Raw genomic sequence first — 20,385 nt, 5'->3', positions numbered from 1 at the left:
ACAGCAGCTTTCATCCCAGAAATAAAGTTCAAAGTGCTCTGCAATAACAAACAGGGACACAATACAATAATGACCACACAAATGACTTCAAGCAAGCTGTTTAAAAATACATTAATATCTCGATGTGCCTTAAAGGGCCATAGTAGCAGGACAAACTGCTCTAAGCTGTTAACTATGGCTCATATGAGGGCTGCATAGAAACAAATCTTAATACACATGTATGAAAGGATGTACTGAGCAGCTCCACTCATCGTCTGCTTCACTATTTGCTCTCACAAGGTTTGTTTTGCTATTTTACCCACAATCATTTAAGAGGAACAAATGATTGTACAAGTGTAATGCTTCACTGTCTGTCAGTGTGATATGTAACGTAACATGTTAACAGCAGGCTTTCTGTATGACATGAAAACAGGCTTGTATTTTGTTTGGATTCTCTTTAGTGTGTTCCTCTGTGAGGAAGCTCCCTGCAGGTACACAGCTGTGACAGGTGATGGTGCTGCAGACTAACACCGTGCTGCTGTCCTAAATACCCACTAGATGATTCATGTAAATAATCCATGTTAATAATGAAAATAGCCCCAACAAATGCTTCATGGGGAGCAATGGTTTTAAAAGAAATGGGTACTGCTGCTTTCATGTTTTGACTTGATCCAAAATTTTTGTAATAGAAATGTACTGACCCTGCCAACCTTCACATGCCTGTGATTTTTAAAGGTCCCATGTTTTACTCTTTTCCTATGTTTTATTTTAAGTGTTGATCTCCATCAGAAGATATATTTGTGGTTTTAAGAACCAAAAACCATCTCAGTGTAGTTTTACATCTCTTCTTTCAGGCTTCTCTCTGGAGCTCGAGCAACAACAGGTCAGTCAGCCAATCAGAAGAGAGGATCTGAGTCTCTCCTTGATTGGCTGACTGTTTTCTGAATGATCCAATTAAAAAATAGCAAATTTCAGGTAAAAATCCTGCAAGGTTGGATGGTGGGTCCAGGTGGGCGGGGCTTGGGGTGTGACTGAGGGTAGTGACTGCTTTGTTGTGACATCACAAAGTTCCAGAAGTCCTGACGGCTGGTTTTAAGGCTCAGTTTCTGAATACAGGCTGTGTGCATTTCTCTGTGGACTGAGGCTTTGATACTTTCACAGTATTAATATAGAACCTAGACCTGCTTTATAATCACAAACACATGGACATCTACCTTTAGACTGTGTGGGACCAAAAGCTTTTTTCTGTTGCATATTGTTCTTTTTCTTTCTTTACATTTTCTATCCCTCTCTATTATACTTCCTAATGCTAAATTCCAACCTGCAGAGCCCAGAGAAAGCTTACACTTTGACTGTAAATACCTTAGTTAACCAAGCTGACAGAATGAGTTTAAAAATACACATATAAAACACATATCAAGAAAAACATTTTCAAAATGTATTCAATGTTTAGATTTTGAGAAAGCAATTGTCATGAATGTGTTTTAACATAAATGTGAATGTGTCTCATCACCATTGTTTTACCTGTCATCTGTCATGTAATGTGATTTATATGTGATCTGTTTGACACTGTTCTGCCTGTGTTACATTTTGATCCTGTTCAGCTGTGTCATGTCTGCTATCTCCTGTTCTACTCTGTCTCTCCATCATCCCTGAAGCACTGTGCTGATCAGCTGTCTCCAGTGTTCACGGACATCTTCAACACCTCACTGGAGACCTGCCACGTGCCAGCCTGCTTCAAATCCTCCACCATCATCCCTGTCCCCAAAAAACCAAGGCCCACAGGACTAAATGACTACAGACCCATTGCCCTGACCTCTGTGGTCATGAAATCATTTGAGCGCCTTGTCCTGTCCCACCTCAAATCCATCACTGACCCACTCCTGGACCCCCTGCAGTTCGCCTACAGAGCCAACAGGTCTGTAGACGACGCCGTCAACATGGCTCTCCACTTCATCCTCCAGCACCTGGACTCCTCAGGGACCTATGCCAGGATCCTGTTTGTGGACTTCAGCTCTGCCTTCAACACCATCATCCCGGCTCTGCTGCAGGACAAGCTCTCCCAGCTGAGCGTGCCTGACTCCACCTGCAGGTGGATCACCGACTTCCTGTCTGACAGGAGGCAGCACGTGAAGCTAGGAAAGCATGTGTCTGACTCCCAGACCATCAGCACTGGATCCCCACAAGGCTGCGTTCTTTCTCCTCTGCTCTTCTCCCTGTACACCAACACCTGCACCTCCAGCCATCAGTCTGTCAAGCTCCTGAAGTTTGCAGACGACACCACTCTCATTGGACTCATCTCTGATGGCGATGAGTCTGCCTACAGGTGGGAGACTGAGCGTCTGGTGACCTGGTGCAGGCAGAACAACCTAGAGCTAAACGCTCTGAAGACAGTGGAAATGATAGTGGACTTCAGGAAGAGCCCAGCCCCACCCACCCCCATCTCCCTGTGTGACTCCCCCGTGGCTACCGTGGAGCATTTTCGCTTCTTGGGAACCACCATCACAGAGGATCTCAAATGGGAGCTAAACATCAGCTCCCTCATCAAAAAAGCTCAGCAGAGGATGTATTTCCTGAGGCAATTGAAGAAGTTCAACCTGCCAAGGACTATGATGGTGAACTTCTACACCTCCATCATTGAGTCCATCCTCACCTCCTCCATCACCATCTGGTACGCTGCTGCCACGGAGAGGGACAATAACAGACTGCAGCGTATCATCCACTCTGCTGAGAAGGTGATTGGCTGCAATCTTCCGTCCCTCCAGGACCTGTACGCCTCAAGGACTCTGAGGCGTGCAGGGAAGATTGTAGCTGACTCCTCCCACCCTGGACACAAACTCTTTGTGACACTCCCCTCTGGCAGGAGGCTGCGGTCCTTCAGGACCAAAACCTCTCGCCACAAAAATAGCTTCTTCCCATCTGCTATCAGCCTTATCAACAAGGCTAGAGAGCCCCACTGTTGCTGATCAATTGCACCAATCACCAGAAAAAATTCCTTGTATGTGAAAACATACTTGGCAATAAAACTGATTTTGATTCTGATTCTGATTCTGATTCTTTATGTTGTGTCATTTATTGTTGTTTCAGCAGCTGGTTTAACACCTGGCCAAGGAACAACAAACACTGACACAGTTACAGTGATGCTGATTAATATCCCTGAGAAAATAAACAAGACAACATCTCTGCGGTCAGTTGTATGGATGGTGAAGTGCTCTATAGCTACTCTACTGCTGTCTCATCTTTTGACTGTCATTTTTCATTGTTTTTAAAGATCTCATCTTTTCTAATTACTTGCATATAAAATGTTTTTTCGAGGTGTCCCATTCACCAGATGATCTTATTTTTGTGGTTTCGTTCAAGACACATGGGGAAATGCATGTTAATGCCAGGCCTGGACAGCGCCCTTGATAAAGGCTGTAACATAGGTGAGAGAGTGTGTGTGTGTGTGTTTTACTTTCATTCCAAGTTGTGTTGTCCTTCAACTAACTGCAGACATATGTTTTTGAGGGTAAAATAAATTCTTTGGGGATGATCCAGACAGAAACAAGTGAAACACTTACTCAGTGTATCATGTCATCATCAAAAGATCAGAACTTTATTTTTAAATTATGGCTAATAAACAAACAGTCAGAGAATACAGTATTTTTTGGAAATTTACTGAAAATGACTGTCATCATAACAGCTGATCAAAGTTTAATTTAAAAAAAAAGTGTCCTTGAAAACAACGCATTTCCACCTGGGAAACATCTGGATCAACAGAAAGAATCTTACTGTACACAGTATCAAAGAGGGCCTGGTACAAAGTTTATTTTCTTCTACTTTTTCTTAACATGCAAAACTCACTTAATGTGGGGGTTTGGAAGATTTTTCCAACACTGTCCAGTGAATATAACAGAGGAGGTCCACCCTGCAGGGGTCACAGACGGAAATCCGTGCTTCTCTAACATGCCCTGCAGAAGTCGTACAACTGTGTGCTGCAACAACGGTAGCAACAGCTGAGTTCAGAAGCTTTGTGCAGTTATATTTACAGGTGTCATCTGACACAAATGACAAATTATCACCTATTAATCAAAGTCCAGAACTTCATATTCATGGAGGCTCAGGTATGAAACCTGGCACCTGTTTGTGTTTGTTGGAAAACAGCACAAGTGTGTAATGTTTTGGTTTCAGTTCATCTCAGTGTTCCCAGGTCAGATCTGTGTTTTACTGCATAAATCTCCCTTCACTGGAATGTTTTCTTTCATCTGACCACCAGATTTGTCCAGGTCAGACCTACACACAGTGGCTTCTTAAGCTGTGACAGTAATTATAAGACTGTATGAGAATATACCTGGACACACAGCTGAGTGTTTCCTGCAGCTGACTGAATCTGGGCGTCAGCGGTGAACCAGTTTCTGCCTGCTGCTCACTCGTGTCCACAGGCTGCGGGCCGTCTGAGCGATGGTCACCCTGCGGGGCAGACGGAGACTCTTCAGAGGCTCCCTGATGCATGCCAGCACTCCTGGCTCTGTGGGCTGCCCCAAGTATTCATGGGAAATGTAGTTTATTCTCCTCAGCTGTTTGCTGTAGTAGTTCCTCAGTTCACAGAGCTCCTCAGCTGCAGTCTCAGAGATGCCTGAGGCCTGGGACGGAGAGCTGGGCACAGTGTTGGTGTGGGTGTCACCATCTGGGGACAGAGACGGAACATCCACCACCTCTACGTTAGCACGGGGTTTCCTCCTCACTCTCTGAGGGGTGGTGGATTTCCTTTTTGAACAAGGTTTAACTTGATGTGATGGTGTTTTCTGAGCATCACTAACACCTATGTTATCTATGATGTTAATTTCAACATCAACCTCGACTACATGTTGGGTCATTCTGGATCCTCTCTTGTCTTCCTCCTCCTCTCCATGTCTGTCTGTCAGCTGCTGGTCTGGTTGCTCTGTCCGTCTGTTTGTCTGGCTGAGTGGCTTCAATTCTTTTTTCCTGGACAGGTTCCTCTGTTCTTTAACTAGTTTCTGTTTGGGCTGTGGGGGACAGCTGTTGTCCATGACAACGGGGTCAAAGATTATATCATCCTCCTTCTCACTGGCTTTAACAGCTGATGTGTCCTGTAAATAAGAAAACCAGTGTTAATGAACAACAGTAGTGAATTGTTAAATTATCATCCTGTACCAACCCAGAGGATGTGTTTGTAAAGACAGTTCAACATCTGCAGCCACAGTCATCTTTTCTTACAGGTCCTCTAAAGCAACACGTAGCTGCTCTGTTTATAAGTTTATCCTACCGCTCTATGTAGTCAGTGTCATGTTAGCTGGTGCAATGAAATGTTAGTGAAAGTTAGCAATAGCATGCTCCTGAGTATGCACACTGGCACCAGAGACCATGAGTGACAGGCTTGGGCAAAACTTATATTTTAGTCTTCTAAGTCGTCAGACAAATAGAATCATTTACAACCACAATGTCTGCAAAGAGACAGAAAACCTGGCTGCTGCCTTCCTGTCAGTGAACTAGTGAGCTGGGTAAGTAAGGCTGCCCTCTAAAAACACAACTGATTTTCCATCAGTGGCAGGCCTGGTTTTTACATCTTCACAGAAGAGTCTGAGGCTTAGGTAAAGAAAGCTGTGGGGCTCTGATGTGCCGTGAACAGTTATTTTCCAAACAGGCAGTGTTGTTAGACTCTTTCAGATTCGATTTTACTGGGTCAGATTAATACATACAACAGCAATTAGAGGAGATGGTGGAGGTTGTGTAACGCCCAAGCCTGCTGGTCAGGAATGATGAGATGATATCATGCTTATGATTATACAACTTATAAAGCTTTTTATTAATTGTTGACTAATATACATATAGACATATTATACATCATATATAACAAACAGATTCTCAGTGCTCAGTCCTCCAACACCCAGACAGTCTGATCTAAATGTAAAGATGAAGCACAAGTCTGGACAGAGCCATGTCAAAAGAAGCAGTAGTGAACAGAATAAAGAATGATGGACTATACTTTGTCGGCTTGTCCTCTCAGTGGGGTGGGGGACTAGGGGAGGTCTGTCTTGATTTTCTTGGACACACGGGCATCTCCAGCACTTTGAACTGATCTCTTTCCCCCTTTGGCTTTGCCCTGGCCACTCGCAGCTTTTACCTGCAGGTCATTGACAACAGTCTTTTACCTGAGAGGGTTCACACCTACATGGAGTGGACGAGGGACACTAGAGGGGAGGACATGGGACACTCAAGTCTGGACAAAATGTTCATGACAGCATCTTCCATTTTCTCACCACAGTGGCCGAGGACAGGGATCCAACAATCGAGTCTGTACTTAAAGGATCCATTTGTAAGTTTTGCTATTGCTTCATAGCCAACTTTTACTTTTAATGAATAGTTGCTAAAGCTACTAAAGTCACTAAGATAATGTAATACTCTAATTAGCATATTCATGATGTCATCACGTCATATTTTTCATCCAGCCTAGTGTCAGCTGGTTTAAACTGGTTATCTGTTTGCTTCTCTGCTCACTGTGCTCATATATACAGTATTTTCATACAGCTGAATTCACTACATTTAACCAGCAGTCACGTCCACATCTGCATGGTAACACTGGCGACTCTCTTCTATGGAAGGTTTGTCCAAAAAGACACTGTAACATTTGTCATTAGGTGCTTCACTTTGAAAAAAGTCACTAAAGGTGTCTGAAAAGTCAGTAAATCTAGTGATAAAAGCTGGTTACACTGTCAAGACACTTCTGATGATGTAATAGAAGCTGTTCATGTGAAAGAGCGATGGCCAGTAGGGAAACTTCAACACTCTGCTGGCCGACCAAAAGTGGAACTTCACCACTCAGTCATTTGTGGAGACGGAGACAGCAACTGGAAATATGTTGGAGACTATGGTGGAAAAACCTTGGAAGGTTCTAAAAAAAGTTTCTGATGCTCCAGATAATGAAGAAACTTGACGTTCAGAGGAAGGATTAGAGTCTAAAAAAAACATGGATGTGGCCTTGCTCTTGGACAGATGGGTCTTTGTAAAACAGTTCTGCACTGCAGGTTTAACTGCTCTAAACCTAAAGAAAAGCAGCATCTGTCTTACTGACTTGACTTCCTGAAACCAGCTGTTTGGTATTTTAGCTTGATAAATTACTTTAATGTTAAATTATCAAAATTAAATATTTACATAAAATTATTTTTAACTCAAGGATCACTTGCTACTTCTCACAGTCGATATCATTATTGCGCCATACTTTGGTCACATAATGGCAACCAAAGCCGAATCCATTACAGCTGAGCCAGTCATGATTTACTGATGAAGACAATGAGAAGCCTGCAGACATTAAGTATTATTTTCAATAAAAATACTTAACTGACTACTTATTTTAGTGCTGCAGCTCATAATCGTGAAGTATTCACATCATTATGAATCAAAGGGAGCGGAGATTATCTCTTATCATCTACACCAGTAACACTGTCACCTCACACATTTTAAACAGCTGGGCCAGTCACAGCAGCAGGGAAGACACACAAAAATGTGTGTTTTAGATCAGCGGTGGAATCTACATGAACTACAATGATTAAGTCTATGATTAATCACGTTAGAATACTAATGATCATCAGCAGCAGGTGTGTGGTGACGGTGTGAAGCTTCTTTGTCAGATCTTGAAAATAAAAACACAAAAACTCAAGTCATCACTATGTGAAGGACAGAATCTGATATAGACTGAATGATGATACGTATACAGAGTAAAAGTGACAACATTTAACTTAAATTCACTCGACTTACCTCCGTGGACTTTTAGAGACAATTACAAAATGTGTGAGAACATTTTAAGTGATATGGAGGAAACACATCAGCCACATAAGAAGAAGAAGAAGAAAGTGATTAGAGAGACTTCACACAGAGAACAGAGAGCGCTGGAAGAAAAAACACATTACTACACAAACACAGCAGAAGAAGAAAAGAAGAGCCCAACATCTACTGGAGTCAGAAGATTTTGCTTGCTTTTACAGTATGTGGTGACCAGTATGAATGACTGGTCTGTTTCCAGCAAATCACCTGGAAGAGAAGAGCCAATGGTTTACTTATCAAAGCAGAATCCACGGCTGCTAGTGCCATCATTATAATGTATTCCTATCCCCAAATGATTCTGTTGTGGATGATTGATGTTTACTCCCAGAAAAATGTTTGCTTTAAGACTCCAGTATCAGTTGGACTCAAGATTTCACATCATTACTTGTGTAAAAAAGGCACAAATAGTTGTGCAAATTCTGAGTCCTTGTTTTTTTTTTTCAGCTGGTGAAAGCACCTGGCAACTCTCCTTCAAGGCAGTTTACAGCTTCTGAGATTTAAAAATGATCTGAATAATACTGGTATAGTGGTTTAAACAGGACACTAACAACTGTCTTCAAAAGCTGAAGCAGAGCCAGATGTTCACTTAATACAACAGTTTGGGGCTGGGCAATACGACTTCAAATCAATATCATTCATATTTTCAAACTTTTGTGTCTCTACAACACAACCCATGAATATCTTACTAAAACGTGTCCAGCAGTGTTTCCATAGGTTTGTTTTAGGGGCTGAAACCTCAGAGTGAACATCAGGAGTTAACGTAGCACAGGTGATGTGTTTTAAAACTAAAACATGTCAGTGTGGATGCAGCCTGAGGCTCAGTGTTTGTGCTCATGTCGTCCATATTTCCAGCTTCACTTGGAGTGAATGCAGACTAACATTAGTGAGACAGGGCAGAGTCATGTGACTGAACATGAGGTAGTATTTTTTTCATTACAACAGACAACACTTCTACATGATGCAGAGTTTGCTCAACATGCTAGAGCATCTATCCAACTGTTCTGTGACGGATCAGCGTGGACTGTACTCACCACAGCAGACCCAGACTCTGTGGTCCTCATCTTCATGCTGAGTGTGTGAGCCTGGCTCTTCAGCAAAGGAGCTTTACGGCCCAGCTTCATGTAGAAGTAGGTGGTGTATGGAGTGAAACTGAAGTCCTCTCTGAGGTCAGTACACACAAACCAGACAGAGAAGAGTTACTCATGTCAGACAGAGTCCAAACTGTCTGTGTGTGTGTGTGGAGGGGGGTCTAGTTTCTTCTTTCCACATTCTTCACATTGTGTTATATCTGGGTTTATTCTGATTGGTGTCAGAAAGCGGTGCTGTTGAGAGACTGATCAGAGAGTTTGAGAGGGAACACTTAATCTAAGCACAGACTGCTACAGGGGACTCATCAGGGCTCAGCTCCTGGGTTTAGAGATCTTTAGAATGGAGGGGGTCTGGAGCTGATTTAAGGTGCATAGGTGAGTGCTCTCTTTTGAATGTTAATACTCAGCAGGTATCAGTCTGGTTCTGCTCCACAGGCATCTGTTGGTGTTTTTCTCTGCATACGTAAAATCACTCTGCAGAAACTGCAGGATGATTGTCCCACAGGGCAAAGCTGTGATGACTGAGTGGACCCCACACTTCACTACTTAACAGTGCAATGGGCAGGATAACACCATCAAATGTCTTAAACCAGTTTTCAGTTTGTAATATGTAAATTATAAAATTGTCTCTTAATTGCATTTGGAGCTGTTAGAGCTTTTTGTGTCACTGCATTAACTGACATGTTGAAACTCCTCTTACTACAGCTGTCCGGGTTTGAATCTGGCTCAGACAGATTAGTTTCAAAAGAAACTACTGCCAGCTTCACAGTTGAATCCCAGCTTCAAAGCTTTGAAGGTGAGAAGCTTAAAGTGTTGTGTCTGAAAGCTGTCTGTCATTTTAACTGAACAGCTACTGAGCTGCCTGCAGCCTGTGTGAACATGAGGCTGTTATCTGAATCATTTCTTGGGAGCCAGATCAGTGACCCTGTTAGTGTATCTGAACAGCAGAAACAGGCAGAAACAGAACAGACTCTGACATGCAGAGAGCACATTAACCTGACAACAGCTGAGAATTTATTTTGTTTTTGTTTGGCTGTTAATGAACAATAATTAACTACAGCTGAGTGAATGGCAAAATCAATGAATGCAGACTGAACCATCCACCTCCTACAACTTCCTACATGAGAAAATATGTAAGTTCTAATTAAAAGTTCTGCTGCTGCAAAAATGCGAAAATTGCACTCAAGTCATAATTTTTAACAGTTAATTTGTTGCACTGCCACTGGTAACCAATTAACTGGGCCAATAATGTAACAGTCAAGTTGGTGATAAAATCAAAACACTGTCCCACTGATAAATTTGAACGGAAGTTGAAACACTGAACAATGTAAAATCCCTAACAAATGAACACAACCAACAGAGCATGATGTCACCTGAGATATCCCTGCAGCAGCAGACACACAATCACAGCTTCAGCCTGCAACCGCGAAAGCATGGTGGTCTGAATCATCTTCCTGCGCTTGGCAGGACCTTTCCCCATCCAGGCCTCCACCAGCTTCAGAGGAGTCAGCCTCTCATCCATCGATGCTGCCAACTCCAGAATCTGCACCACCTGCCTGGCATGCTGGGTAATGTCCACAGATGTGCAGTCTGGAGGAGTGGAGATGAGATGATCACTTAGCTGGGTCACTCAAGATATATTTTCAACAAGAAACTAAACAGATAGTTCAAGTCAAACATGCAAGCATGAATCCTGTTAAAATACATCACAGACACACACCTTTTGCATGGCGGCAAGTATCACACATCTGGTTGCATCCTTCATCGTCCCACACCTCATCAAAATGAACAGCCATGAGAGAGCGGCGGCACCTTCACACAGCAAACATGAGACTCAAGAGGCGTTCAAGTCATGCGGTGAAAGCGTAACAGTATGTGAAGTATTCTGTGTGAGTGTGAGTGTGTGTGTGTGTGTGTGTGTGTGTGTGTTACCTGTCGACATTCTGGCAATAGTCGACCATCTGCAGCAGCTTCTGTTGACCTACGTTCTCCATCACCACCATGGTGCTGATCCTGAAGATGTCAGAGAAGCCAAAGTAGACGATGCAGTCAGCTGGACGGTCATCTCGACCTGGACACACACACGCACAGGAATTTGAAGGAGGTCTATTAGCAAAGCAAAAATGCAGGAGCAGTATACTGATAAAACTGGGTCTACCTGCACGTCCACTCTCTTGGTAGTAGTTCTCGATGGACTTGCTGATGGTGTGGTGGATGACAAACCTGACGTCAGGCTTGTCGATGCCCATGCCAAATGCCACAGTGGCTACAACCACCTGGAGAACAACACAATCATGCATGACATGTTCAAACATGACACCTACAACTGCAGTATTTATTATTTACCCTTAAATTTCTTTATACAAGGCAGCTGCACATGTGGCCCTGATCTTCCTTCGAGATCTCAGCCCCCCCCCCCCCCCCCCCCCCCCCCAACACCAACACCAAATACCACAATGTGTATCACATCCAAGTACCTTAATTTTGTTGGAAGTCCACTTGCGGTGAACCCGGGACTTGTCGTCAGGGTCCATGTTGGCATGGTATGGATACGCCAGAATGTCCCTCTGCTGCAGTTCAGATGACACAGACTCTGCATCCTTCTGAGAGAACACATACACAATCCCTGTGACAAACAAAACACACACACACACAAAGACACACACACGTGAATATTTACAGTTCCATAATATATTCTGTCATATCATTATCGCTTTAATTTTACTGTTTGCTGCAGTACCTGACTGGTCCTTGTATCTGCTGTTGATCAGAGAAGCGATGTCCCTTATCGATGCATCATTGTCAGAATCTTTAATACGAACCTGAGAAAAATCTGACTGTTAGTGACACTCTTACATTTCTTATAGGAGTTATATCAGTTAAGGTATCTCTGCCTCGGGAGCAGCAGGATCCAGATCCACCACTACTCATCTTTACTATTAACCACTGTTACCTGTCATTATTATTGATAACACTATTACCTACACAGCTGTTCCTGGTCTCGCTCTCTCTTCTCTCCTCTCTCCTCCCCCCACCCCCTCTTTTTATCTTCTCCTAAACCCAACCGGTCGAGGCAGATGGCCGCCCACCCTGAGCCCGGTTCTGTTGGAGGTTTCTTCCTGTTAAAAGGGAGTTTTTCCTCCCCCCTGTCGCCAAGCGCTTGCTTGTTGTGGGAACTGTTGGGTTTTTCTCTGTAACAAAGTAAGGTCTTGACCTGACCCTGTAAAGTGCCTTGAGATAATGTATATTATGATTTAGCGCTATACAAATAAAATTGAATTGAACTGAATTGAATTAAGTCCAACAGATGTGAGCAAGAATCCAAACATGTCATTCTGGACTTGTCAAGAAAGTTGCAAGCTGGTTTTAATAGAGAACTGCAATGAATTGAAGCTAATATCTGTTATAAAGTTTCATAATAATAATGGGCTAAACAAGCAAAACACCTTCAGGTCATGTTTTTTATAAACAGGTGCAGATGATTTTTAAAAAGTCAGATACGTGTGTGTTAGCAGGTGGAAGTACAGAGAAGCATTTGGTGTGTGTTTGTCCATAATGCAGGTGGCTGAGGTGTGTGAGTGAGTGTAGTTGCCATGGTGACCACCTCGTAGTAGAGATTGGTCCGGTTGAAGGAGGAGGTGAGTGTGATTGGCTGTGGCACACACAGGATCTTCTCACAGTCCTTGAGGACGCTGCTGGTTGCCGTGGCAGTGAGGCCGAGGAGCGGCACTTTGGGGAACTGCCTCTTCAGGATGCCCAGCAGCTTATAATCTACACAGTGACACACACACACATTTTATCAACTCTGAACATGAACCGTCTATGTGATCTGACAGGGATGAATCTTGGAGGAACCTCTCACCTGGTCTGAAGTCATGTCCCCACTGGCTGCAGCAGTGCACCTCGTCCACAGCGATGCGACTCAGCAGGTTTGCGCCGTAGGCTTTCTCCAAACGAGACATGAGCAGCTTGCTCTTTGCAATCTTCTCTGGAGTCACATACACCAGCTTGAAAGGGGTTTTCACATCTGTCATTCCAGCCATGACTGTCTTAGCGTGCTCCTAAAAAAAAATTATAAGAATTATTTTTCAAATTGTTTCTCATGTGAAAGCAGAGATTCCAGTAATCTGATTTATAAAAACAAACTGCTGGTCCTAACAGTGATACGATCAACATCATTCAGTGTTTGTCAGATGACTCCACACTTCTCACAGAATGTTAGAAAAGCTGCACCTGTACAGCAGGAGATAGATGTCTTTATCATTGTGTGCTAGAAACAGTGACTGTAAAAGTAACAGTGAAAGCTACAGGCTTGTAATCTGAGAAGGTCTGACAGGTGATGACTCAATGTTAACTTTTAAAGCTGTAATCCAGGTGAACAAAATTAAAAGAGATTCTTAACTTTACTTTATCTCTCCTTTGACTCTTGTTGTGTCTAGGTCAGAGAAAATCTGTTTTACTAGTCTGACTAATCAGATCTCAAATGCGTTGTGAATGCATCCTGTACTTAGAGCTGTCCAGCTATGATGGGATCACCTGAGACAGATGATGTTGCCAGTTGATGTTGAAAAAGTAAATACAGACCACCAATAATAACTGTTGTTTCTTTTTGGCCATATGGGGACAGTGGAATCAAGCTGTAAACACATCAACATATCATCACTTTCAAAGCTCTTTTTACGTGCCTGAACAAATCTTCCCTTCATCACCTACAAACCATCCAAAACGCTGCTGCCAGGCTTTGAACCAAATCTAACAGATGGACACATATGACACCTATTTAACCTCTCTGCACTGACTTCACATTGATATTAGAATCCACTCTAAAATCTTAGTTCTCACTTTTAGAGTTTTACATGGCCAGGCCCCAGAATACATCACAGAGCTCCTTCACCCCCACACCACGAGTCGAGCTCTGAGGTCCTCCACCCTGGGTCTTTTGAGCACTCCATGAACACGCTTGAAGACCACCCGGGGGTGATTGGGCCGTCCAGTCAACAGCTCCTAAGCTCTGGAACAGTCTTCCACTAAGTTTGAGAACCCTGGACTCTTTTAAAAAGCAACTGAAAACCCATCTGTTCAGACAGGCTTTTAGGTAGCATGTGGTATTTTATGCTATTTTATGCATATGGTATTTTAGTCTTTCATGTGTTTTCCTCTTGTATATCTTCTGTTTATATTGTTTTTATTTTTGCTCTTATTTGTTGTATGTTCATTTTAATTCTTTCATTTCATTTTATTCTTTGAATTATGAAGCACTTTGTGACTAGTGTCTGTGAAAAGTGCTAATAAGTAAACTTTGCTTGCTTGCTTAGCTTCGAGGAGAATGAGACGGATGGACAGTTTGTTCTGTGGAAGGTGAAATCTGTGTAGCTCTCTGGAGAAGAAGGTGAGCTGAGGTGAGATGTTACCTTGCTACTGGACGCATTCAGCATGACTGCAGACACATCGATTGACTTCAGGTACATAATCTGGTCCTCCATCAGGGACACCAAGGGAGTGACAACCAGTGTAAAACCTGACACACACACACACACACACACACACACACACACAGACAGTTACAACAGGACAGCTGAGTCAGTAGCTGTGACCAAATTCAGGAACCATATCCATCAGGGGCTGCATTTGAGTCACAGCAACATAACCAGACTGTCCCATTTCAAAGGCTCCTCTAAATAAGGCCAAAAAATGAGTCCTTCTTTTCCTGGGCCACAAAGGATCCAACTGGTGGATCCTTCGTGGCCCAACCTATCCCAAGATTCACTGCGTATCAGTAATGGAAATAATATGTCAGCAAACACCACCAACAGAGAGTCTGTAGATCACACTGTTAAACATAAGTGTTGTGTTTCAGCTCAGTTCAACAGTAACTGTTAAAACTGAGGGCCCTAAAACCTCAAGTTCAGGTGAAAAAAAGTTACGCATTGTCAAGATTGCTAGGCAACAGGAGCCTCGCTTTGTGATGCAACGGTACTGTCGGGCACAACTGGTGATGTTAGAGAAAATCCTCCGTAGACCAGAGCGGCAGCCTTCGCGGTCTACGACAGCTACCTTCGTAGACCACTTCCTCTGAAGGATGCGGCCACTGAATTGGAACACAGCTACTGAGTGTGTAAGTACTCACAGAACAAACAGAATTAGCTTTTGAATTGAAAAAGTGGTGCGAGCATGAGCAGTGTAAGGACAACATTGTGTGTGGCTCAGTGTACCTTTGGAGCAGACTGCAGGCAGCTGGTAGCAGAGGCTTTTTCCTCTTCCTGTAGGCATTACAAGGAAGAGATCTTTGCCTGACAGGGTCAGATTGATGGCCCTCAGCTGCAGTGGTCTGAACTTGGAGAGTTGGAATGAGTCCTTTAGGTGCTGTTCCACTTCTTTAGACCATGGAAAATCTACCAAACATCAAGACATTAACAGATTAACACACAAACCTACTGACTCTCAGTGTGTAGCCAGGTGTGTGCATTACCTGCTCCATCATAGCACTGCATCTCCTGCTTGCTCATTACGGGATCAGCTCTAGATGACTTTGCGGAAGCTGAGGATGAGGATGATGATGACTGTGCAGCGTCACAGGCCTCCTCCAGCCGTTGCAGCAGTGCATTCTTACGAGAGGTCAGCTCGGTCTGTTTCTGCAGGAGCTCTGTGATCTGCAGCTCCACCAACTCCAGCTCAGCCTCCACTGAGTCCAGCTCTGCCTGTGCATCTGCAGAGGAAGAAACAGCAGGAACACTGTCAGCAGGCTACACTAAACCAGTGATCTGCTGAGTCCTAGAAGACAGAGACACCTCTGGTACTGTCCTACCTCCAGCTGCTTACATTTTACACTTTTGAATCTTGCAATGTCAATTATTGTTATATGTGATTTTTATTATAGAGAGAGACACAGACAAAACTGGCAAATTCTATTGATCTGGGTTTTTTTTTATTGAATTAAATATATCCTAAAAAACTAATTCTAAGATGATATGGTTGCTGATGTGGATATATCAGTGGAGAAATGACTCCTTTTTGTAGGAATACAACCACTAGAGGGAAAAAGCTGACAATGTTTCTTGCCATACAATTCCAAATGGGTGCAGATTATATGATAATAAATCTAACCAAAATTTTAGGCTAAAATTAGGCTAAATGTGGGATTTAAAAGGTAACTGGATTTGGCATCTAGAGCCATGCTAGCATGTAAGGCTGCACTAACATCCACATTGCTGATGATGTCACATAATCACAATGACAACGCTAACAAGCCGACGCTAAACTGATATACTGTTCACCATGACCATCATCTAAGTTTAGTGTTTAGCACTAAAAACGAAGAACAGCTGAGGCTGACGGGTATGTCATTAGTTTTGTTGGAATTTGCTCATGAACAAATTGAAATCAGCAAAGTGATCACAGCTCATCTTGAGGGGGGCATGACTGTCTGAATCAAACTTCATGCTAATCCAGTGAAATGTCAGAACGACCAACAGACTGACAGAGCCAAGTTGCTATAACAACAATAAATGAGGTGCTTCAGTCAGTATCAGTTAACTTTATGAAGACTGTTCAGTCTTGGAGACTGACGACCCGAGGTCACCTGTGCCACAGTCTCGTCCACACTGAGTTCATCATGCTTTGTGTGCACTGAGGAAGGAGACCGAGATGCTTTGGCACAATAAAACTTACTGAAGGGATGATGTTGCTGTCCTTTCCTTAATTTTGAAATTTTGAAATATATAAAAACTAATTTCCAGTTGTAATGTTTGCGGTCCTAAGTACAGTCACTGTTAATTAAGTGCAAGACATGGTGACATCACCTAGCAATAAAGATCAGGGCCCGTATTCACAAAGCATTCTATCTCACCACTCAGAGTTCTCCTAAGTTGCGCTAAAAGTTTCTAACTAAAAGTTTTTTAGTACTAAATTCTCTTCCCAAAGCTGCTGAGACCAGCTTTTACTTAGGAAAAGCGAAAACTCCTAAGCTAAGAGTGTAACTCAGTTACTATGGCTGACGTCAGTTTCCATGGACAAGCTTGCTTGCAAGACCATAGTGATTGGTTGATGAAAGATCGGCATGTGCCGGTGAAAACGCATGCGCAACCTCCCGCAGTAAAAATTAAGAAAACAGAAATAAACAAGCAAATTAAATAATTACGGATGACATGCTGTTTACATAAGGAGTGGATTCTCCAAAATACATCTGTATGAAAAGGTTTGTGTAGACCCGGAAGAATTTAATTTTACAATAAAAACTTACATTCAATTCACTCAATGTTGTTTTATTTAAAAATAATAAAGTTGAAAACTCATTCAAACCTTACTGCGGGCCTATTGACCACCTGTTGTGCCTGTTAAAATGTAGCTGCGGCCCCAGCTGCGGGTTGAGGGAGGGTGTGATATCCACCGTCCCTCACCAAGTGTCATACAGCTGGAATATGATGCCTTTCAAACAGCTGCCTCAGACCACTCTCCATTATGATCCACGAATCGTGTGTAGATCCTCACCAGTTTGCAGAAGTATAGTAGCATTTTATACAATCCATGTGTTGATGGTGCGTTTTTTTTCCTGTTTACAAATAATAATAATCCTCGTCTTGCGATGGTGCAATAATGATTACATGCGTTCCATATGTGGCACCGCTCACACCGGGTAGCAGCCTTGCAGCGGCTTTATTTCTCTGTCGTTGGCGTATTGCTGCATGCAGTTGCATTTTCCCGTAGCCATATAGCGCAGCGTTGCGAGGTGACCACAGCCCTTTGACAAGTCTCTGTGATCTGGTCTTAGTGAGTCAGGAGTCCTCTCCACTACTTCTAACTTCTCCCAGACTTAGATGCTAATTTCAGCGCTAAGAATACTCTTAGTCAAAAAAAATGAGCAGTCCAAAAGTTCGAACTGACACGGCCATTATTTTTAGGAGTTTCTCCTACATCGGCAGGTTAGAAGCTACTTTTAGCCTTAAGATGCTTTGTGAATACGGGCCAAGATGTTTGTACTCCTTACAAGCTCTACACGTTTTAACGCTGTAGCTCAACTTAGAGCAAAGTGGTCTGTTAAATTAAATTAAAAATAAAAACTGATATCTAATAACATTTATTATTAGTGAGGCAATGATTCATCTTACTCTAAGCTCACACTTTAACGAACATACTACAGATTTGGTCATTAAAACATTAACAGTGTTAACAGAGAGTTCCTCTCTGTAAAAAAGGGACACCAGACAAGATGTCAAATTAAGCTCTGAATTCAGACCTATTGCTCATAATTGATTTTTAAATTTTTTTTTTTTTTTTTTTTTCAAAAGAGCAGTAAAATGTTTTTTTAAGCTTTTTTTACAGGTGTGTTCAATTCCTCTCCACTGTACATTGCAATGTGGGGGACTAGTGTTCAGCCACACCACACACAGATATGAACAATTGTATCATATTAGTTTCCTTTTTAACAACATATTTAGTTGGTTGTTCCAGTATGAATATACTGTATGCTTGAAATAAAGATTTAGTATTAAGAACAGCTGAGTACCCATCCCCAATAATTTAGTTCTGTTCTTGGCATTTCTTTTAATTTGAAATTTTTATATAATGTGAGTCTGACATAGTGGAAATCAATGAATACCCTCTTCTCTACCTGCGAGTATAATGGCAGTTGGAACTGTGACATCAAGGGCAGGCCCTTAATACCCAATCCTAGCATGAATTATGTGCAGCAGGTTTCAGTCACTGGACTCACTGGAGGATACTGTCAGGTCTCACACATGCACAGGTACTAATCTTCAGAGGCTCACACTTACACAGCTAATGATCTCTTTCTTTTTGCACCACCCCTATTGTCTCTTCGGGGATGTGGCAGAGTTATCTGCTGTTTATCCCCATGATGTCAACCTCCCCTCAAATAAAAACAAGTGCAGAATTACCACTGAGGATAATGCTGACCGTTTACATCTAGCGCTGTGGCCGTGTTTGGTCTTCAATGAGCTTTAGTTCATATCTTGAGCAAATGAAACTGATGCAAAGCAGTTCAGTCACTAAATATGTCAACAGTTTGTTTTTGGACTCCTGGCTGGATGATGACTTACCATCATTTCCACCACTAAGATCCATATTTCTCAGACTGATTTGCTCAGGAAGGATGTTGTGATTCCCTGTAAGACAGAAAAACATGCTCAACAAGTTCAGTTTTGAACTACTGTTAACTTTTAACCTTCAAGTCCCATTTTAGAAATGCTATACTTCTGACTGATCTGTACTTTTAGAGTTGAACCTCTCTTGTATTAATGTTATGATAATTAGGGCTGAACAATTTACCGAAATACATCAAAATATCAATATGGTCAAGTGCAATATCCAAATTACAGGAGTTACAAATTTTTGAAAAAGGTAAAACATATCACAATATACCATCATAAATGAAGCATTGTGGTGTTACAGTGATGCCCCAGCCTACAAATCATTTTCTCCAGATCTAAAGCAACTTGCTGTTTGGTACAGACATAAGCAAAAATCACATCATCATCATTCTTATATTTTTCAGTTAGAATGAAACGCAAAAATTACCATTCCCACTAAAAATTCTTTTTTGCATACCTTTCAGCCCTAATGATAACATATGGTGTTATTATCATATTATCATTATATACATGAGATGCTACATACCTGACTGCACGTTTATGTTCACTGTTATGCATTTAATAAGTTGATGTAAGTGAAATCTTACATAATTCCTACATTTATGATATTGTTATTAGGTGGAATATTTATTCCAATTTCCCACCACTGCCAGTTCACCTATAAAGGAGCACTCTAACAAATGTAACAAAAGTTAAAATTGAAGATACCCCTAAAATACAAAGTAAAATGAGGGTACAACGTTAAACGCGTTAAATGCCAATTTTGTTCCATTATCTACATAGCCACATTGAAAGCATCATCACGTAAGCTAACTTAGCTCGACAGCGTTGCACCTGTCTCATCACACAGGCAGTAGTAAATCACCGTTAGCTGTTAGCTTGTTTCAGGTTATTTTAACCAACCCCGGATACTGGAGCATTGGATAGACAAGTCTCTCTCTCATGTCACAGTCCTCTCTGGCAAACAAGATATGCAGTGTTCTATTGAACTATCCCTCTCTGCTGTAGGATACATTTGTGTATACGTCTAGGACAAAACCCTGAAAAGGCTAAAATACAACTAACTCACCATTCAGCAACTGCGACCAGGCCCCTCTCTTGTTGTTGAACTCCTTCACGGTTGCTACAGACAGACCGCGCCGGGAGAAAGAAATACTTTTTGTCAATGAGTAATGTTAACCCTAAATTTACCCTGCAAGGCTGCCTAAAAATTTAGCCTGCTGCTCCAGCATTGACACACCCATATCAACCATAGCCTCCCCTTTAAGTATTTAATTGGTCAAGTTTTTATAATCAGTTGTTCATATATAACCCAGGAGGCCTGGATCATTGCAAAAGATCCTGCTATCCAACTCTTAGTCAGCGCTGCCTGACAGAATAAACTCAGGACA

General features: G+C 42.2%; 1 protein-coding gene across 3 annotated transcripts; it reads right to left on the bottom strand.

Annotated features, from left to right (window-relative positions):
- Window positions 1–3,547: 3,547 nt before the first annotated feature.
- On the bottom strand, window positions 3,548–20,385 carry recql (RecQ helicase-like). 3 transcript variants are annotated; one of them, XM_071501960.1, is made up of 16 exons: window positions 20,064–20,383; window positions 18,944–19,009; window positions 15,358–15,594; window positions 15,101–15,280; window positions 14,300–14,406; window positions 12,751–12,949; window positions 12,493–12,659; window positions 11,629–11,710; window positions 11,366–11,514; window positions 11,047–11,164; window positions 10,821–10,959; window positions 10,609–10,700; window positions 10,262–10,478; window positions 8,832–8,961; window positions 5,966–6,103; window positions 3,548–5,069 (listed from the first exon to the last, which is right to left on the bottom strand). In XM_071501960.1, the coding sequence occupies exons 2-15, from the start codon at window positions 18,966–18,968 to the stop codon at window positions 5,999–6,001; spliced, it is 1,947 nt and encodes a 648-aa protein (XP_071358061.1). In that variant the 5' UTR covers window positions 18,969–19,009; window positions 20,064–20,383; the 3' UTR covers window positions 3,548–5,069; window positions 5,966–5,998. The 3 variants fall into 3 exon arrangements, with proteins under 3 accessions (XP_071358061.1, XP_071358060.1, XP_071358059.1); XM_071501959.1 differs by lacking the exon at window positions 5,966–6,103 and having other exon boundaries at window positions 20,064–20,385; XM_071501958.1 differs by lacking the exon at window positions 5,966–6,103 and having other exon boundaries at window positions 8,832–8,966; window positions 10,267–10,478; window positions 20,064–20,384.

The sequence above is a fragment of the Trachinotus anak genome, unplaced genomic scaffold (assembly GCF_046630095.1).
Source record: "Trachinotus anak isolate AG129_WGS33_773 ecotype Australia unplaced genomic scaffold, CSIRO_AGI_Tana_v1 ptg000018l, whole genome shotgun sequence".
Lineage (NCBI taxonomy): Eukaryota > Metazoa > Chordata > Actinopteri > Carangiformes > Carangidae > Trachinotus > Trachinotus anak.
This window is presented reverse-complemented; position numbering and strand designations above follow the sequence as displayed.

Bases quoted from the DNA above. Each gene is read 5' to 3' on its own strand.
- recql (XM_071501959.1), bottom strand. From the start codon at position 18,968: ATGGATCTTAGTGGTGGAAATGATG. The intron at 15,595-18,943 runs GTAAGTCATCAT...CTTCCTCTGCAG, and splicing joins TCTTAGTGGTGGAAATGATG to ATGCACAGGCAGAGCTGGAC. The intron at 8,962-10,261 runs GTGACATCATGC...TACTGACCTCAG, and splicing joins CTGCTGCAGGGATATCTCAG to AGAGGACTTCAGTTTCACTC.